Here is a 21415-nt window from a genome sequence, read left to right as displayed (position 1 = left end):
GCTAATCATGACATAAATAGTCAAGTGGTGACATTTTATTGTCAAAATGTGATATTTTTCCTGTTTCTAAGTAACAAAGAACCTTCTTTGACCTTTATTCAGCAACGTTCATAAGGCAAAAAAGAGATTGTGACCACTGTAACAGTTAAATCAACTTCGATTCTTGCCAAGTCTTTATATTATGAGTCTGGATACATTCAGTTTACTATCAAGCTACATGAATATTCCTGGGATGTCGAATTTTAGATGAGCATATTACCAATTTTATTAAATAACGTTCTACATGTAAACTGCTTTTATGAATTAATATGTGGGTGTGGATGGGTGTGGGTGTGATGACACACAAGACTGTAATGTTGCCATCGTTAGATGAGGCTTCAGATGTGGTTGGTAGACACACATACCAAAAAAATCTGTCTCCCTTGTTCTTAATTAATTTTTTTTAAATTTCAGTCTTATATGGCATAAATGATCATATTTGCCAAGTAATTATGAGGTTTGTTTACTGCAAGTCTGAACATGAACAAAAATCTACAGTTTGCCTCCAGCGCTCTGTTTTGTTTTTTAAAAGCAGACGTTACATCCTATCACTTGCAATGCTTGATTGTACCTGAACACAGTGTAGTGCATATGAACTCTTATCATTTGTTTCAAAGGGGGATGTGGGCTGCTGTATTCTTTAGTTTTATTATATAAGAGTACATGGATGTTTGACCTTTCAAGAGCAACTTTAGGTTCACTGATTCTATCAGGGGTGGTCTTTGCTTAGCAGCTTGGTCATTAATTCCAGCTCTTTTCCTGTCCTCGTCTGTCCGTGGCCTCTGCTCGCCCTGTGATGCCCCTCTGCTGTGTATTAAAGCGGGAACTTGTGAATGGCGTGATTGTGCATAGAGTAAAGAGGATGGCAGCTGCTGGCAAGAGCTTATGTGTGTGTGCTCGGCAGTGTGGGTGTGTGCTAATGGTAATCCTGTAGATCCTCATGGCCTCTCCTTTCTATGAGTATACATGTCAGGATCTAAAAAAAATTTTTGGCCCACTGGCAGATTACATAACAGCACATGGTCTTTGTGTCATAATCTGCCAGATTTTGTAATCGGGCAGATTGCAGAGAGCTGCGCTGAAATGCCTGGCCTTAACTCACTAGATTTTCGAAGGTTCATTTCAGTTTTAGCCCAGAGACGTTCTCAAAGCCTCCAGGAGTTTAAAAAAATAATTGTACTTGTTGAGGCTATGATGAGTTGAACAGAAGTTTATTTTTTCATTGCTTTTGTCATGATAACTAAAGAAGTCTGGCTGTTGATGTTATTTTTTTTTTTTTTAAATCAACCTTTTTGTTCTTTCTTTTGCAGTGGTAATGTCTTGAATTGGTGGATCCTCCGACACAGTTAAGAACATGCCAGTGCCGGGCTGCTGCTAATGGGAGCTCCTGATCCACCATGAGTGCTCGTGATGGCGTTGGTGGCATGGGCACCCTGGGTCGTCGGCCGCGCTTCGAGAACTCCGAGTTAACCGTGCGCATCTACCCAGGCGCCCTGGCAGAAGGCACAATCTACTGCCCAATCAGCGCCCGCAAGACCACCACAGCTGCTGAAGCCATTGAACGTGTCATTGAACGGCTCAAGTTGGACCGCTCCAAGTTTTATGTTCTGGCTGAGGTGAAAGAATTTGGAGGTGAAGAATGGATTCTGAACCCCAACGACTGTCCCGTGCAGAGGATGATGCTCTGGCCCCGTATCGCACTAGAGCACCGGCCGCTGTCAGGTGGCGAGGACTACCGCTTCCTGCTAAGGGAGAAGAATCTGGATGGCTCGATTCACTATGGCGGCAGCCTTCAGATGTGGCTGCAGGTCACACAGGAGCGCAGGCGCCTGATGGAGCGTGGACTGCTGCCACAGCCTGAATCTCAGGGTGACCATGCAGATATGTGCTGCCTGCCAGAGCTCAACGAGCGCACGCTGCTGGACAACCTGCGCTCCCGCTTCCGCCAGGAAAAGATCTACACTTACGTTGGAAGCATCCTCATCGTCATTAACCCCTTCAAATTCCTGCCCATCTATAACCCCAAGTATGTGAAGATGTATGATAATCATACACTGGGAGATTTGGAGCCACATATTTACGCCGTGGCAGATGTGGCTTACCACGCCATGCTGCAGAGACGGAGGAATCAATGCATTGTTATATCTGGGGAGAGCGGCTCTGGGAAGACGCAAAGCACAAACTTCCTCATTCATCATCTGACTGCTCTCAGTCAGAAGGGTTTTGCTAGTGGAGTGGAGCAGATCATCTTGGGGGCGGGGCCAGTATTGGAGGTAAGCAAAACATACAGTCACTGGGTTTCAGTCATGCAATGTATACATAAGAGGAACAGGAATGCTGTCACGCATTTGTTTAAGTTCTGTTTAAAGCCTCGAGTTTAGCATTTTTGTCGGACACCATTTTTGTTTTTTTGAAACCATAAGGGGTGAAACTAATTGAGAAACCTTTTCAGTTGCAAGCTAGCCACACCCAAAAGCATACTGTGCTTTATTGTTTATTTTACTCTGTGAGACTCCTCTATGGGAGTCATATCGCACATATTGGTCTGTGCGATATGACCAAAATCTCATATTCCGATATAAGACATCTATCATCCCGATAACGATATAAATCACAAAAGTAACATTTTCTGTAAATTCTGTGAATCTCGGGCAGCTCGACTTGCGTGAAGTGTTTTCATCTGGGCGCTGTGTACCTGGAGTTCAGACTTTTAACCGATGCATGAAGCTATACATTTTTAGACATAAGTTGTAACGGCCGCCGTTTTCTTTGTACTTATTACACGGCGTGCTCTAGAAAGCCTGTTCCAACGTTTGAGTCTAAGGTTTATTTTTAGCACCTAACGCTTCTCATCCGTAAATACTCTGCATACTCTTTCACGATTTAGTTTATTTTGAAAAGTCTCAACAAGATCTCGAGCTTTTGTGAAAGGTTAATATGCAAAACAAACAAGCGGACGGCGGAGCCACGCCATTGTTTTACCGTTGTGGTTGCTAACGACAACGTGTAAAAACAGGCGCTTGTCCGTCAGTAGTGTGGTCATATTAAATATAAGAGAAAGACAGAACTTTAACAAATTAATATAGCCACTACAGTGACCATCAAAATGATGAAAAAATATTGCAGTAAACAGTTTATTTTGCGACACCACAAAACAAACGATGGCGTCGTATGAAACTATAGATGTTTTTATATCATTATCCGATATATATCGTTATATCCAACAGCCCTAATGGGAATTTTGTTATAATGAACATCAATTTGATGTCTGTAATACTTAAAACCTGCATTTGCGACCACACTCTCCTAAGGAAAGTGTTTAACTGAGATCATAAATCAGTCGAGCATTGGGACTTTTTCTCATGCACATCTATACAATCACACTTCTTTTTAGAGTCAGCACTCTTTCTAATGGCCATTAGGAGTGCTGGTTTGTAGAAGTACAAAATGGATAATTTGAGACCTGATCCCCCCCACCCTAGAAGATCAGACGTCATCGTACAATTTTTTGATTATGTCATAAAACTATTTTAAAAAAGGTCCTATAAGACTGCAGTTGAAGTGTGTTATTAAATACCTGTTTTGCATACAGATCTCAGCTCTCCTGATCATGTCTCTGTTAGCTTTGCAGTTTAAATTGATTCTCCGAGATTCTCTCGTCCTTGAACTGACGACTTAAAACGTAACTTTTACTCACCTAAAAACTTGATGGCTCTGGTTAATAGAGCAGCCTGGTTGACTTTGACTTTAGCTGAAACTGGGAGAAGAACGTCTGTAGGTAATATTTAACGGTTACCATGTCCACTTTTTTTTTTTTTTTTTTTTTTTTTCCCAAATTCTGTTGGCCTGTTGATTTTTGCCCATATACTCAAAATGGCTGGAAGTGAATGTGAGTTTCTTTGTGGTTTTTGACATCAGTTACACAACACTGGTTAGCCACAACTGTTTCTGGTTGGCCTGCAGTTGTGTCTGCCCTCATACAGAGGTTTATTGCACGTTTAGTCCAGCTGTGTGGGGATTATATTAGTGCACAGAGGAGCTCTATCTGCAAACAGTCAGTAGCCTATCAGTGCTACAGTTGTAGTTTTTGATTTTTCTTTCTTTTGACCAGCACACTGGATTTATTGTTTCAAGGTAGAGGCCCAGCCAAAGGTTAAGAAGGACACAATTATGTCACTTAAGACATAGAAAGACATTGTACTCTTTTTCTTTTTGAGGGATACGCCACTGGTATGCAATGCATACCATTCAATAGTCTTTGACAAGTTCACAACTGCACATAGTTTTCATATCCCTCAACATTATCTAAATTCCTAAAAAAGCTGCACACCACCCTTCATCTGTATGCACGTTTCTAGTCTGTAGTTGTATTTAATGACAGGTCGTATTACTCATTGTCACATTGCCTGATCACCTGTTGTTTACACTCACAATGTTCAGAGCAGTGTTTCCTGACATATTTTAGTATTTCCTCATCGCAGTATAACCAGCTTGACTGTATGACCTTGTTAAATTGTCTGTCAAACAACTTGAATTAAAATATTATGATAGGGCATAATAGATTATGACCCCTCTTTATACAGTGCTTAACAAATACATTAGGTCATGTATCATAAAAACAAGAAAATGCTTATATTTTTAGAAAATTAGAAGCAAGTCAGAATTTTTTTTTTTTAAGCCTGTTTTGTAAAAAGGTAATTTTGAAAATCATGAAAAACAATAGAAATTAAATTTTAGCATTAAAAATATGAGGCCCGTGGGACCTTTTCAGATTCTTGATGCCGTGTTCAGTGCCATCTTTGACAAAGTTCAATTTTGTTGACCCTTACGTACAGGTGATGTACCCCGAACGGGACACATGAAACAAATGTAAGTGGAGAATGAATAAAAAAATATAAATTGAGGTTTATAATAATGTATAATCGCACACATCGGGTACATGTATAGATACAATGGATCAGTAAAGCAAGATAATTTTGATTGAAGTGCTTGCGCATGCTGTTAGATGAACCATTACATAAACATAAAAAATAGTTTTGTAATTAGCATCACTCTTAATCTAAGCCTGCTGTGGCATAAACCTTACTTTGGGTGGTGGTCGAATAAATTTGTTAAGCATTGTGCGTATTTTTAAAGTCTCTCCCCACATGGTAATTTGTTTCCATCGCTATCAAAGCGAAGTCAAATTGACAGTAGTAGATTAGAAGCCAACTTCAAAGGTGACGAGCAAAACAACAAGTCATGCAACAAGTAGCTCTACACCACATTCATTACCCTGTGTTTAAGCAAGGAAGCTCTAAGGAATGCCATTCATTTGTGCGACTCTGGGGTTAATGTGTAAGCATGTTGAGTTAATCCACAACACGGCAACGTGAGTGAATAGTTTTAAGTGCAGAGGAGCAGCCTTTAATTGTTTGCACAGTAAGATTGCATATCTGCCTGCTGGTGACTAATGCAGAGACTGTAGGTGCGGCGCTACTGCAAAGAGGCTGAAGGAAGGGCGGAAGGAACATCAAACAAAGTCTCCTCAAAGGGATAATTTATCTCATTTCTTTTAAGCTTGTGTTTTAAGAAAAAACACAAGCACATGATTTTTTTTGTTGTGGAAATAAAATCCATGTTAGAGTTTTAACTTCTGTTGGTGTTAATGTGCTATCAGCTTAATGTAAAGAATTTTGAACGTAAACTTGACGTGTACCTTAACACTGCCTGTTGGTTTGGTGGTTATCAGTCTGTTTGTGCTTCTTCAGGAGCGCCACTGCATCTGCTCCTCATCTCTCTTTGTGACCGACTGTAAAAGGCCACATCTCTTTGGAAGTTGGGTTGCAATTTAGGTATTTTTAGTTGCACACCTAACCTCTTTTGATTATTCTTTCAATTTCTTGACTGACCTTTCCTTCACACTCCCAAATACGTGATGGATAATTTACAGTTTTGGTAATCTGTTTAGAAAATTTAAACGGAGTCTTCTGGAAGCCTTTTTCTTGACACTCAGCAGCTCTTTGAGCATCTATTTTGAGGTAGTAACCTCAATTAACTCAACAATAAAATTTCATTAAAAAGCTTTTGAAACACTTGCTGCTTTTACCCCAAATAAAGTTATAAAAAGTTTTGGGTTGTTTTTTTTTTGTTTTCCTCCTGGAAGTTATCCCTCTGCTCCCATAATCTTTGTGGTGACAGAATATTTCCACAGACCTCAGTTCAAGATTTTGTGACTGCCAAATGTCTCCATTATAATGATTCTGGTTTAAGCTGGTATGGAGGGAAATCCAGTTTTTCTTATGTCATGCCAGTGTTAATCAGAATTTAGGTTTAAGAAACACCAAACAAGCAAATTCAAGTGGAAAGTTTTTTTTTTAATAGAGTCTAATGATTTGAAAAATAACAATGGAAAAAATAAAATGATCAGCACCTTGTTGTGTTATGTGGGACCACACGTGGTGGTTTGTCAAATAGAAATCTAAGATAATGTGGTGGATTACGGCAATTCAGAGTGGTGACGTGTATGATTGCTTGTATGAGCAGTATAGAGCGCTTTGCTAACACAGATCACAGGTTTACAGACCATCAAGTAAGAAAAAAGTGTTTGCCGGTGAGCCACTAATTTCCTTGCAATGTGTTTTTTAGTGGTGGTAACTGTTGCTTTCATTTACTCTGACAAAAGTAAAAACGTAGTCATTTCCCCTCACACTTGGGCCAGGTCATTTAGGAATGACTCATTTAAAAGACCAGGACAGTGCTCAGGCGCCACGCTAAAGTAAATGAATACTATACAAGGCAGAGCACACCGACATTTTCTACTGACTGTCAGTTGAAAGACAAAACCACCCCGAGCTAGACAGTCTTTTTTTTTTTTTTTCATTTTCTTTTTTAAACTCGTGATACAGGATATCACTTACAAAGGGGGTCGGTCTGGAAACCAGCCAGCAGCTGCGGTTATGTGTTAAGATCATGACAAGCTCTGTCCCTCAACTGTTTCAATTAATATAACTGAGAAGGAGATGAAAACGCACTCTGCGAGGACATGTTATTCCAGTTAGATAAACACAGCTTGTGTTTTGGTTCATTGTAAATAACCTTTAAAATGAAGGCAGTTAAGAGCTATGACAGCCTTCAAATTTCGGTTAGACGTTGAAGGGGGAATAAATGTATTTCACTCACACTGCCCTCGACAGCTTTGGACTTCATTTGACCCGAGAGATTGAAGATCTCAAGACAAGCATGCATGAAATGGGACAAATGCTTCACCTAGTGTTGATTTTGTGCTTATCTGCTGTCTGTCATTCCTGACGTTTTTTTACCTTCTTGTGCCATGACTGAGTTGACAGTAAGCCTTAAATTCCTGTTTAATTGCGTATAGAAATTCGCTGTTTGAAATAGTTTGGTGTGTCTTCCTCTTTGTCTCCATGGTGGCACTGTGTATGGTATGGAAGTTTTGACCACCTGTTTTACAAATTCAGTGTTACATGATTTGCTCTGGGTGAAGGTGAAATATTATATTAAAGTCTATTAGCTCTTGTCTGCTTGTTCTACATTTGTTCAGGGGTACTCATCAGTAATGATGGGTTAGTGCACAAAACTGAGGTCAGCAAGTGCTACATAATAGTTTTACCTTTCCCCTCAGCTTTTGTGTCCAATGCATCCTGGGTAGATGAATGCTGAGGATCAATCTTCCTTTCTTTCTTTTCTTTTTCAAAAATGTATCTGTACTTTGGCTGTACTGTTGGTTACTGGTGGTCAAATGTCATCTGTAGTTTAACTCCCAAACAAGCTTTTAATCCAAATGTAAACCTATCAGGCCTTTAGGCTTTAGGGGAGTGATGTCTGAAGTAGGTATAAAAATGTCAGATAGGCTTAACACCTCCAGTTAAACAGCATTATTGCTTTTTAACTGTTTCAGCATATTACTGTTTATATCTTTTTCCTTATGGTTTCCACATGTTCCATCTCTGTCACGTCCTCTTTAGAATTGACTTCTTAAAAAATCTGAAGGATACCTGTACAATGTTTATACAGTAAAGCAAGTCGGATCTATGATTGGTCTTTTCATGATATTGATACAAGACAGTTCTGTTTCAGAGACTAAATGCCTGAAAGAACCAAGGAGTCATGGTTATTTGACTTGCACTTGTCAAAAGTGAGTTTAATATGAGCTCAGCTGTCTGCTGAGGGTCAAGAGGGAGATTGCTGGGGTTACCTCAAACCGACCTCTCTGACTGAACATTATCAGCGCTCTGAGACCAAGGAGATGTCACAGGGCATCACTGAAGGAACACAGCTAATGGTGTGCATGCAAGTAAAGTGCTTCAGGGACGCTTTAAGGCGCCTGAGCTCCAGGGCACTGCTGCTGGTTTTGCCAGACCTCTGTGGACAAGCGAGTGCAGGAGCTCCTGTTGTGCTCCTCTGTGTTCCCAGCCAAAAGAAACAACCCCACTGTGAGTCATCCCAGGTCAACAGTTTTACCGCTCAGCATCTCTTTTACTGCTACCTCAGTACACTTCTGCACTCGCATATTTAATGCAATCTTCCCAGAGCCCCCACTAATACAGAGTAGATTAGTATGTATTACAGCTTCTCCTAAACTGGGCGGGGTTGAGTGAAATTTACTGTGCCCTGAAAATGTTTTCTTCAGACTGTGAAGGTGGAAAAAAAAGAAGAGAAATGGGAATGATTGAGCACCATTCATGTGCACTATCCCACTGTTAAGTATAAAGTTACAGTGCTGTGTGTTTTATTCAGGTTAAACGACGGTCAACAGTGTAATACTGGCCAGTTTGGTTGCTTATACAGTGGGATTGGCCCATGGGCTGTATTCCTGATCGAGTAACATGTAAGGTGTTTTTCAACTGATACTCACTGGACTTTAGTTAAAGTTGTCAAAAAGTAAGCTCATGTCTTTTTGTTTTTTCCAATGGTGTGGGATTCATCACACATCATATTTGCAATCATCTCAAATCAGTAAACCTTTTCTGCCGTCTTTTCTGTATCATGTGGCTATTCTCAGTGGCTCAATTACCTTTGATTGCATGTATAAAATAATAAAGGTGGACAGATTACCTGCACTACTTAGTAAGATACGTTTCTTATCTCATCCAGCGAATCACATCCTTCCTCCGCCCTCTGTAATCTTTCTAATTGTCATCTCATAACACCAACCTACCAGGAAATATCTCATATCCACGTTAGTTTACAATTCACATTTTGTCATCTGAGAAGCTAGTGGAACAAATGTTTAGTGGGCTTTTAACCTCCTAAGAGCCGAACTCTTCCACTGCATGCATTTTTTATTTCTCTTTGATATTTGGGCATACTGGGGCCCGATGAATGTAAAAACAAAGAATTACCAGATTTATTTTTTTTTACCTTTTGTTTTTAAGAAAAATGAGAGCCACATATATTCATTTAAAATTTTGATAGAACAGTAGCAGTATAATGTCCTTGTAAGTGGATATCAGGCCCTTGTAGAGCAAAATTGAGTATTTTGGTCTAAATAACCCAAAATGTGATGTCCACATATGCAGATGCCAGGTCCTAGGAGGTTAAAATTTAAGTGTGATATTGTAGAAAAGGTTGTGTTTTTCAAATCTGTAAATTTTTGTCCACTTCTTTTTGTCATTAATCGGTATGGTAGGTTTTAAGGAATTTTGAATATCTGAAAGTTCTACATTTAAAGGTTTTGTTAGAGTAGATGTGTTAATTAATTGAGACCTCAATATTGATTAAAATAAATAATAAATCAGCCCAAATATAAGCACCGATGAAAGTAAAAGAACTTCTGAAAATGTATATATGAAATGTAACACATCTCATATCTACATGATTATTTTTATGTGAACACATTTATACACAGAAAAACTTATCAAGACATTTTCATGTTCCCATGTTTACATATAAACAGTTTCTCTTCAGTGAGTCTCTTCAATCAGTGAGACAAGAGTAAAATCTGACTCAACCGTTGCCTAAAATGACAACATGTTATACCAAGTAACTAAAGGCAATATTTAATAACTTATTTGTTTTAAAATTAAAAGGAAATTAAGGTCTTTCAATTTTTTTCCCTCTTAATAGTCAGTCATTACTTTCAGGATTCATTGCGTTGCATTTTGTGATGATATAGAGAATATCCGTGTGTTTGTTTCTTTGGCCGTCAACTCCACACAGCTACTTCTGCCCCTAAAGGTTCTTATCTATGACAGATATTATGACTCCATCGTGTTGCCTGGAAACCACCTAGCAACGGGCTAACCCTCCCCCCCTTCTTTTTATTTTTTATTTTTATTTTTTTGCTATATATAGTATATGAGTTTTTCTGTGGCGTGAAAATGACAAACGATGGGGATGTACTTTGTTTTTCTAAAACGCCAGTAAACATTCCTGCAGCCGAACACAAAAAATTATACTTTTAAGGAAATTCCCTCAACTTTATAAGGTTTAGGTTAACTGAAAGCAGTGAGTTGCACTATTTTCTGTCATTTTTTTTGGGATATGTGTTTAAAAGTTATTTCTTCAGCTAGTTTTGTGAAACGAAATTTAACATGAAAACCAGTAATCAGAAACCACAGACTTTATTACAGCAGAATTTTTGCTCAGCCGGACAATGAATGCCAACAGCTCCAGCTGTTACATTTCACTTTGTGTTTATCTCACCATCCTGGTGCCAAGCTCCTATTTTTCCCTGAAACTGTATACACCAGGACTGCTACTAGTGGCTGGGATAAGAGGAGTACATACCGTTCCTGCTTTGTCAACTTGTGTGCACAAAAAAGATACTGCTTCTGACTCTGGCTGTAGCAGTGAGAGGCCTGAGGTTACAAAGAGGTTTGGTAGAAGCACATCAGTTACAAAGGGCTCACAGTGATTTGTTTGACTTCTTAGTGTTATTTGTGCTGGACCAAAACGAAACAAAAGTTGAGATTGAACTTTTTACCCATCATCCATTTAGATTTGCTGATTGTTATAGAGGTGCAGATGTAAATATATCTGTACTAGATTATGGATGGTAAACTACATTTTTATTTTTTATATTTTTAGGGCATTTGTAGTGTTGCGCACTATCATGTCTTCTCTCTCATTACACTTTTTGACCCATCTAGTCGCTCATCAGCAGCAGACGTCTGCAGCAGCCCAACAAAGTGCCTGTTTGTGTCCCACACAGCCTCTTTATTTATGCTGCGGTTTGCCAGAGTTTGCAGGTGCTTCGTCGGCCACGTACACACTCCCACACCACAGTCAGCACTTGCTATGAGAGTTTCCAGCTGTTCTGCTGTCCCGACTACACCTGCATCAGTGTGCCACACATGTATATATCGATGGACAGAAAAAGCTTTATTCTGTTTGACGTAATAGTCACACAGTCATTCTGTATTTTGAGGTCTTTAATGGTTGTGTGGACAATCGAAGACTCTAGGAAATGGTGATGACGCACATTGTCAGGTGTGAGAATATGGTAAAATTGATTTAAAGTGCCTGTTTTATTTCTTCTGGTTCTACAAAAAACAAAACAAAAACTCCTAGGATACATGATATGTGTGCTTCCTTTTGTTGCTGACTTTGTTGGCCTGTAGCCACCTAGATGTTGTTTATTCAGGTCATACCATAATAGTGAATCTTAGCATACCTTCCTAATTACAAAAGCAGATTCTGGGGCACCACCTGTTTCAGTGAGTATCAGGGAAATCTCTTACATAAAGATTGAGAAGCAGCGCTCCACTCCTCACTTCAGTTGCATAAATCCTCGCAGGTGACCTCTGCTGCAGGATTCTCGTGATTTCTGTGGCTTGTGGTCATCGCGCTTCCCACGCGTCCAGATGTGCTGTAATGAAACTCAGCACTGCACACATCTGGAACGCAGCAGAAAACTTGAGGGATGTCACTCCGGAGTCATGGATTGAGCATGCTGGCGAGACACGTCCTGCACTGCATATTTTCTGGTATTTTGGCTTAGTGTGTGCCAAATTGAGGAAAGTCCAATTAATTTTTTTTGTCTAAATGGCAAGAAGTCACCTCTTTTGGCTTTGATACAAAGGTGAATTAAAGTTTAAGCAAAGATAAGATTTTACTTTTGGGTGCATGATAAATTATCATTGCATCATTGCAGGAAATGCACAGGGAAATCATCATCTTCCTTATTCCTGGTCCCCATCTTCCTGTATTGGCCCAGAATTACAGTAGCGGTCTGTGTATCTCCTCTGGCCCGTCCCAGTGAGAAGATAAATGTCACTGTCAGGCTAAGAATAAATTGTTGTACTCTGGGAAAGTGGCCTGTGGTAATGTGAATGACTCATTAACTCTCCCAAACAAAGATTCTGAAGAGGTGTTGCGGTGCCTTTAGTAAGTGTGGAGATTTGGTTCCCCTCATGACTCCTGCTCACTGAACCAAGGCTTAAATCATTAAGGGATGTAGACTGAGAAATACAGCTTCCTGGTACACTGATACACTGACTTTTCCCTTTGATGTGGATGCACACTTGTTACTCCTTATTTTCTGTCATGCAAACAAGGATTTCACTTGGTGTTTGTCTCTTGTTGTAACCCCCCCCTTTCATTTGTAGTGTCTTGGTAACATAGGTCCATAAATGTACAAACATACAAAAAGACCCTGGCTAATTTCTAAATTTGCACTAAATTTTTAAGTCAGAAGTGCAAATATGGATTCATTTTTAAGTTATAAGTGTATATGTTACAAGCAAATGGTAACATGGGACCCGCCCTGGCTGAATTAAAAGATATGACTTTGTGTGCTGTGAGTCAGATGCTATTAACATAGTCATAATGACAAAGTAACTTCATAATATAAGCCTGGAGACTTGGAAGTGGATGGACATTGTGGGACTGGCACGGGATTGGATTGAGTCCTGATGTTTGTGTCTCTGAGATCTAACTAATTGGATTGACCTCTTTTCTTCACTGACCATGTGCCCTAGCTTTACTGTAGTGATTCTGCTAAGTCACTCCCCTCACCTGCAATCTTAGCCTAGCGCTGGATAGCTAATGCTTGACATGTGACCTAAATATGAGCGTGTTGTGGATAAGACCACCTGTTTCGACTTTGCTCCAACGTGGCGAGCTGTGTAGACAGAGCTTTACCTGTATGGCTGTGGCTAATGACAGACCTGGAGAGTACAACTTTGTCTTTCTTGCAAACATGCACAGCAATAGAAATCTGTCAAGCTGTAGTTGAAGATTAACTGGCCCTTGAATACCTCACTTGAGACAGCCTGTATTGTTTTTTTCCCAAGAATAATCTACTAAACAGGTAGCAGTATGCATATAGATTTGCAGTGCAAGTGTAGTGCTTCAAATGGGTTTATTAGGCAAATACTGACAATTCAAGTCTAATGTAAGGAAATAAAAAATGTATTTGAATCTGTGTGAGGAGGATGGTACTTGTACTAGCACTTTTCTACTCTAACTGAGCACCAGTTTAGTCCATTTGAAGACCCTAGGAAGTTAATCCTGTTCATCTGGATGTTGTGTTTTTAGTGGAAGGAACATTTTATCACTCATACAAGTGACTTCTTCAGTTTTTGAAAAACATTTTAGTCTGTACTTTGTAGGCTCTTTACCAATCAAACATATGCACTCTCCAGTGGATGCTTTGGGGTTGATTTGGAGTTCATTCTCTTGGCCAAGGACACTTTGTGTGAACCAGAAGAGTCTAGGATCAAACAACCATCTCAGATTATTTATGGATGAGAAGTAAAAAAGAGCCGCCAGGTGCTAAAAAATAGACCTTAGACTCAAACGTTAGAACAGGCTTTTTCCCGCAGCACTCCGTGTAATAAATAGTCACAAAGAAAATGGCGGCTGTTACAACTTATGTCTAAAAATGTATAGTTTCATGCATCGGTTAAAACACTCGACTCCAGCTACATGACGCGCAGCTGGAAACACTTAACGCAAGAGATTCACAGAATTTACAGAAACTGTTACATTTTTGTGATTTATATCGTTATCGGACGATAGAATTCTTATATCGGGATATGAGATTTTGGTCATATCGCACAGCCTTAGGTTAGCTGATCACATTGCCATGTGCCCATGGTGTTCACATTTAATTTCTATTAAAGATATACATTTACAGAAAAAGATTGCAAACCTAGCATATTAATTTGCAGTGGACCTCATTTTCATTTTTTGTTGGAAGTTCCTCACAAGACTTTTTCACTGGTGTCGTCATCTTTGGCTTTCTCTGTTTCTCCTCTTTGTACTGTGCAATCTAATCTCACCCCATCTCACAGGCTTTATTTGTCTGACAGCTGGTAGTTAGCACAGAGAGCATAAAAGATGGATGTAGCTAATGTGACGCCACCTATTCGTTTGTGAACCCCCGTTTTGAAGCCTGGAGATGAGGATGTTTTTGAAACTGGATGTGACATTCATGAGCTTGCTGTGAAATTGGCTCATTGGCTAATGACTTGTCAGTCACAAGTTTGGAGAGTAATCCTCCTATCTGACTCTTAGAATGACTGAAATGTATAAATCTCAAAATAAGTGACTGAGTCCATGAACTCGATAGAAAGGTGTTTTCTGAGGTCCAGAAATTTCCCCAAAAGACCAGATATTTTTCTAACTTCAGGTATAACCTCCAGTAGCCTTAAGAAGGATGCAGGTTTGAGGTACTTTTACGTTGGCTTCACTGTTCAGACTCATAAGGGGCGTCTTGTGCCGTCTATGATATTGAGCAATACAGTCTTCTGTTGTTGTTGTTGTTATTGTTTGATGGTAGATAGAAACTGTTGTTTTGCCCACTTTTAGCTGTAGGCCAGACTAATGAAACTCCCCTGTCTGTCAGTGTAAAGAAGTTGAACTGTAATTCAGTCCCTATTATATCTTGAAATTTGAAAAAGAAGTGCAGTTTCAATAGTATGTTTTTTTTTCTTGTTTTTTTTTTTTAAATTATCATTATTATATTAAATTAATCTTTGTGCTTACATTGTGAAAAATAAATGTGTTGCTCATTGACTGTCCTGTTATTTTAAAGCAATGTTTTTGTTATTTCCCCCCCCAAATTATAGTTTGTTTTTTGTTTTGTTTTTTTTTGAACTGTGGTCCCATGTTTTTAAAAAAAAATCATTATTTACTTATGAAAAGGTGTAAATTTCTGTGCCGATTCTGGTCCCTGGGCCTTATGTTTGACACATCTGCTTCTTATTTTCTGGGTCTAGGATTGAAACACCAGTGAGTTAAACACAGCTGTAATGAAGTTGTTCCAATTTTCTTCCAAAATCTGTCACCTTGCCTGGCGAATGTTGCCGTTTATCCCTTCTTGTATTCCTAAATTATCCAATTGATGATCTCCATTACAAAGTACACAAGCAACTAAAACGTAAACACTGCTGACAGTATCGGGTACACAGCTCAGATTTATTGACCGAAAGTTTGTAAATGTAGTGATACTTGATATTAAGCCAAGCTCAAATGGACAATCACGGGCCATACTCTCAAAGTTGAGGCAGATGAATTGCTGTTTGAAAATGTCAGACAGATGACTGAATAAACTGAACTGCCATAAATTTGTTTCAATCTGCAGTACGATCATATGACGAGTAAAGCATAAGGAATGCGACAGGACCTGATTCTTTCATCGAGTCTCCTCATATTTTTTTAACATAAACCTTTCCGTTGTGTGAAACCTAAGCTCCATATCGTTGACTACAGGATCGCACATGCAAAGTGTTGTGCAATTCGCCTGCAGCAAACAGTTCCTAAGAAGAAACCCACCCAACATCTTTAAAAGAATCTGTTTCAATGTGATGACATGTAATCGATGCTTCTCATTTTTCGCTCTTGCTGAAACCGTCCACTCTCATCCTGCGTGCAGCGTGCTGACTGCGAAAGCTGAAGCCCGGACCAGTAGTGATTGATGTGTAGTAACAATTAGCAGCAGGTTTGCACTGTTAGTGTAAAGAGACTGCTGAGCTTATAAATACTTGAGGAGAGGTTTATATTTCTGTGGCCCAGTAATCCTCTTAGTTCTGCAGTGTAATGCATACTGCCATTCATGGAATCCATCTGATGGAGTTCATCTGAGGAGCCGTGAATTCAGTCTTCTAGGTCTTCAGTGTGCAGATGATTGAATTTATTTTTTCTGATTGACACAAGGCTTATGTTACAGCCTGTGCTTGAATTAAAGAGAATGCCTGATGGTGCATTTTGGGGGATTTAGATTTCAACTAAAAATCTATAGCGGAGAATGCTTTTAGGGGTACACAGACTTCAGAGTTTCTTCTGAATATAGTAGTGAAGTACTCTAAAACAGCGGCCCCCAACTTCTTTTGCCCCAAGGACCGGTTTATGTTCGACAATATTTTCACGGTGTCGCTGATAAATACAACAAAATAAAACCAGTACCGGCAACAAAAAAGATTTATTTATAACACACGAGAAAAGACACACGGAAGCTGAGTTAACAATAAAAATGATGAAAAATAATGATAAAAACCGATTAAAAAAAACCTATAAATTACCCACCTGAGCCTCAACTCTCGTGACCCGGTACCAAACGACTTACGGACCGGTACCAGTCTGTGGCCTGGGGGTTGGGGACCGCTGCTCTAAAATAAAAAAATGTATATTTCAAAACTGTGTGCATCTGTGTTTCTACTCCATGACTGATTCAAGTTAAACACAGGGCAACTCTGACGTGCACATCCGCTGGAGCTTGCTGGAAGTGAGAGTAAAGCAGGAAACACTTGCTTGAGTTTGTCGGTGCACAGGGTCAGCCTAATGATGACCTTCTCACTTGCACCGAAGTCTGTTCAGACATCATATTGAGAGTTCACAGTTGAGAGATCAGACCCTCCTGTCTATGAAAGGCCTGTCAGTCAGTTGCCTATTTACTTGTGTCTCTGAAAATGGCTGTAAGACCTAAAGAGTTAATCCACTGTGGTGGTGTGCAGAAGAAAAATAGATCCATAGTTCAGTAAATATTTGGACACGGTCTCATTCACCATCAGAGTAATGTCCCAGTAATATCTTTTCATCATCGTGGGGATATTAAAGACTGCTGCAGCCAGTCGCACAGTTCTCATTAGATGCCACATTTGTCATATGTGGAGTGATGGCAGCATCTCTGCAGTGACTCTGACGTGCAGTATGGTTTTCCATATGCACCATTATTCATTCTGCTGTCAGTGTCACATGCAGTTGAATCAGTTGGCTTATAAATGTCTTTAAAGATTGCAATTTTCTGTGCTGAGAGAATTTTAGGAGGCATTTTAGGATGCTTGGGTTTGTACTGAGAGGTTTTTAGCTGTTGCAGTTTCCTGACTGTGAGCTGACATGTGACTCCATGTTTTCCAGGACAGCGTGCCCCCGCCTCTCACTCCCCCTCGCGATTACATTCCACTTCACTGTATGGCGGCCAGATTTGGGAAGCTTCTTTCTGCGCCTTATGCATTTCCTCTTTTTTCTGCTGATGTCTGGGCTGTGAGCATCTACAGTTTTTTGAGGGGAGTGTTCGGGAAGTTTTTTTTTTTTTCTTTGTCTTGGTGTACTTCCAGCTCAGAGAGCAGTTTTGCTCATAGGAAATTATTAAAAATAAATTGTGGGTTACTGAAGTTTATTAACATCCCTGTTTGCTGCTGCAGTTCTGCAGTTGTTCTTCATGAAGGCAACAAAAAAACTTTAGATTGTCACAATGCACCATAGCGTGACGTGTAACATTTAAAGTAGAATGTTTTACTGAGGATTTTTGGTATGGTTTGTCTTTATTTTTATGGGCTCTCTCTTTCTCACTCCATTGTGTTCCACCAATGGGCTCTGAATGTTGATGTACCTGCCTGTACGCAAATACTCAAATGCACACAGTAACAGTGTAAAGAGCTGGATTAAGGCTGCTCTGCTACCCCAGAATTCTGTCACCAGTCCATAAAGCCACCCTGTGATCCCTCATGGCACACCTCCACACCAAGAGACAAAGCCACAAACAAAACACTGAAGTATGTGAGTGTACAGAACAAAGCGTGGGAGGTTTTATATGGAGATGCCTTTGCTTTGACCTACTATTGTGCTGAATTGTATTGTTCAGCCCATCTTCTCTTTGTTTCACTCTCCCTCTTTGGAAACCATGATGATAAACTTTATTTATCACCTGACACCACCACCCCCAGCCCCCTAAAGACAACATTTGTCTTGAGCCTTAATGAAGAGTTTTGACAGCTCATTAGATATCAGTAAAAAAGTGTCTTGACCACCATTAGAATGGTTTCTGGGTTTTTCAGAGGGGAACTGTGTAGATCACCCTCACCAACGTCTGATGCAAACACAGCCTGAAATATGTCAGAAGCTCCTATGCGGCTTTCAAGGGGTTAAGAGTTAACATGTGCTTACGTTTAGCTGGAAGTATTTACTGTATTTACTCAATTACCGAACAGAAATACAATTTTAACCAGCTACTATTTCACTCTGTTTCAGTTTTTACTCCATTCAATTTCTTTGGCATTATTCTGTCTGTAAAACTGATGATCAAAATAGACCCTTAAATACTTTTTTTGGCTTCATTACTTTGTCATATTTTGGATGTCTATAGATGGCTATAAATGGCAGACCAGTCAAATAGTGATTTTGACTTTAATTTTCACTGATTTCATGTCGGTAACTACTGCAGTTTGCAAGTATTTTGCCCAAAGCTTAGTTCTGTAAATGAATACAAATTTATTTAGCTTAACCTTTCTGTCCATAAGAAAATGTTCTTTTACCAGTTATCCCACAATACCTCAGATTTAGCCTGTTTAGGTCTGTTGAGACCAGTTTTAAAATGCTAAGTGTGTCATAAATAATGTGTTAGTGCTTGTTTTTTTTACTTTACAGTTGCTCATTTTGCTTTTCATCATAAATTAAGCATATTTATTTGACAATACTCCTGCAGTGTTACACAGTGGGAAGCTGGTAATGTGACCTGCTGCCTCAGATGCTGCAGTGGGTTGTCCAAGCAGCCTGCTGCCACTCGCAAAATGTATATTGACACAGGCTTCTGGAGTGAGTGGGAATTTGTGTTTGCTCTAAAAGATAGGCCTGTTTTCCTAATGGCTGAGCACATTTGCTTAATGCTTGTCAAATACATTCTTTACAGGCAGGCAAATTGACTCGGGTCACTCAACCTTCTTGCCATCATCAAAGCAAAACACGGACTGGAATGCCACCAAATTAACAGGCTCCATTTAGTAAAGTTTGGAGCTCAGACAAATGTTAAGCATGAAAGCTTGAATCATGTTTTAGAGGGTATGTTTCCACAAAGTAAGTACTGATGCTGGAATCTGAACTGGTTCGAATTTACAGAATAAGACATTCACTGTGTTGCATTCAAAATCGTATTGGGTCAGAAATAAAGTCATTCAGGCTTAGTTACGTGGATTTGAGATGATATGTTATGTTAGCCAAGAGCAGCGATGCAGTCAGTGTAACGCTTCTTATAGAGACTCATCTGCTTGTCTGCATAAATCCCATTTTCTGGATTCATACCTTAAAAAAAGCTTTGTGTGAAATTGACGAATGCATCCCCTTTCTGTCAACAGCCGTACTTAAACTTGAGGTTATTTGCATCCATTATAATAAACATTTTGTTTCAAGAGGGCATCAATGTGGAGAGTGGCATGTGGAGGGATTTTGCTGTGGAAGCTGGTACATCATTGGAGACCGAAAAAAAATACTTAATTACTGCAACTTCTTGTCCTTTACAGGCTACCATCCAGTTTATACAATAGGAACACCATATATCCGAAATATCTAATGTAACATTGATCATTATATTGGCCTTGTTTATTTGATTTAGAGCTATCATTAACTCATTATGTTTAATTTGTGATGCAGTATTTAACTTGTATAAGTGCAACTAACTTATAAATTGTGTTGTGGTAATTGTTCTACTAATATTAGCTTATAGATTGAGCATCCAGGTTGCTGGCTTGACAGCACTGATTCTCCATTGTCTGGGTATCAGCAGGACATTGGGATGTATTGATTGAAGTTTCTTCTGTGGAGCCCACACCCAGTCTGCTGCAGTGTGCTGGCAGAGCTTCAAGCTGAGGTCTGTTTCTGTCCAAGTGCAACTCTATATGTGAGTGCATGTCACTGCAAGTGATGGGGACCTTGTGGGCCAGTCGGCCCTGTTCCACGTTTGTCCACATGAAATGTCTTACAGATGGTAAACTCAGTGAACACCTTTACAAGAGCGCTTCTCCTTATAAAAATCTAGCTTGCTAGCTTTGCTTTGCCTCATTTAGTGCACATAGGTGAAGCAGTTGCTGCTCCTTCATATCAGAGAGGCAAGACCGAGATGAAAATGACTGAAGAATCAAACACATTTGACTTTTGGGTATTTTGCTTAAACAGATGACACAAGAGTACAAATTAATGTGCTGGCCTTTCAGGTCTAGCTGCTAGAACAGTCATCTTAGAGATTTCTTGGCTAATTTCTTTTCAGACTCTTTATGAATATCATGATTGTAGTGGGTGCGGTGGTCAGTCTGATATTTGACTCAACAATCGGGTTTTGTTCCTCTATATGTTGGTGGAGTGACTCAGAGTTCTGAGCTAAATCTGTGGGCTGAGTGGAAGGAATGACGGCACTTCGTGACTATCAGACATCAGCTCCTTCTACTTCTGTAAAAATCAACACTGCAGAAAGCCTAAAGGGCTACTTAAAGCTAATGGCGAAGCTATCCTGTGTGTTTAATTTTAAACCATCATGTTTTTACTCCTCCCTTTGTAAAGATTTATTTTAAATCGTTTTAAACAAACTTGTGGTTTTGATCTACTTAAGTGCGCACTGTGGAAAATTCAACTTCTTGGAAGGCGAGTCATACTTTTGATTTTCTGTTAAGAGAAGGCACATAACTAAGTCATCACAGCTAAATAATGCCTTGATTTTAGGGTGTCTTTCAGAGCATTTGCGTGTGATAAGTGAGGTGTTTAAATACATTGGTCTGCTCGGACTTGCCCTGGTGACTAATACGGAGACAAGTGAATGCTCAAACTCATGGACAGTTCAGTAGAAACCCAGCAGGACCAAGTTGGTGTCAGTTTCTGAATTAAGCACTCTTGATACTGCATGTTTTCAAGCTGGTCGGTGTTTAACAGCTTGCAGTTTCACTAAGCTACTGCTGAGTTTTCTATAGATGAACCAAGCGTTGGAAATTTGTTTCCCGGTTTTCTAATTAAGTTGTTTCCACCTTAAGCTGATATGATCTGACATGACTACTTACTCATTTCATATTCACTAACTACGTGGCATGAATGGAAAACACCAGTTTGCTTTCCTAATTATCTTGAGTGTACGTCCACACTGTAGGCGTTATCTTGATTGAGGACTTGTTTCCCCATAGTTCACAAGTGAGCTGAAAAGTTCCTTTAAACTTCATGAGATTCCTTTTTG

At 39.6% G+C, this 21415-nt stretch overlaps 1 protein-coding gene across 8 annotated transcripts in view; it reads left to right on the top strand.

The window, feature by feature from the left end:
* Positions 1-21415, top strand: part of myo9aa (myosin IXAa) — a 100514-nt gene that overhangs the window by 18289 nt on the left and 60810 nt on the right. For all 8 annotated transcript variants that reach the window (XM_005942494.2, XM_005942498.3, XM_005942499.3 and 5 more), the window contains exon 2: positions 1350-2312. In XM_005942494.2, coding sequence (XP_005942556.1) covers positions 1437-2312 — 876 coding nt within the window. In that variant the 5' untranslated portion in view covers positions 1350-1436. The remainder of the gene's footprint in view (positions 1-1349; positions 2313-21415) is intronic.

The sequence above is a fragment of the Haplochromis burtoni genome, unplaced genomic scaffold (genome assembly GCF_018398535.1).
Source record: "Haplochromis burtoni strain Fernald_Lab_line unplaced genomic scaffold, NCSU_Asbu1 Contig_343, whole genome shotgun sequence".
Lineage (NCBI taxonomy): Eukaryota > Metazoa > Chordata > Actinopteri > Cichliformes > Cichlidae > Haplochromis > Haplochromis burtoni.
Note: the sequence above shows the minus strand (reverse complement) of the source record. Positions and strands in the feature narration are given on the sequence as shown.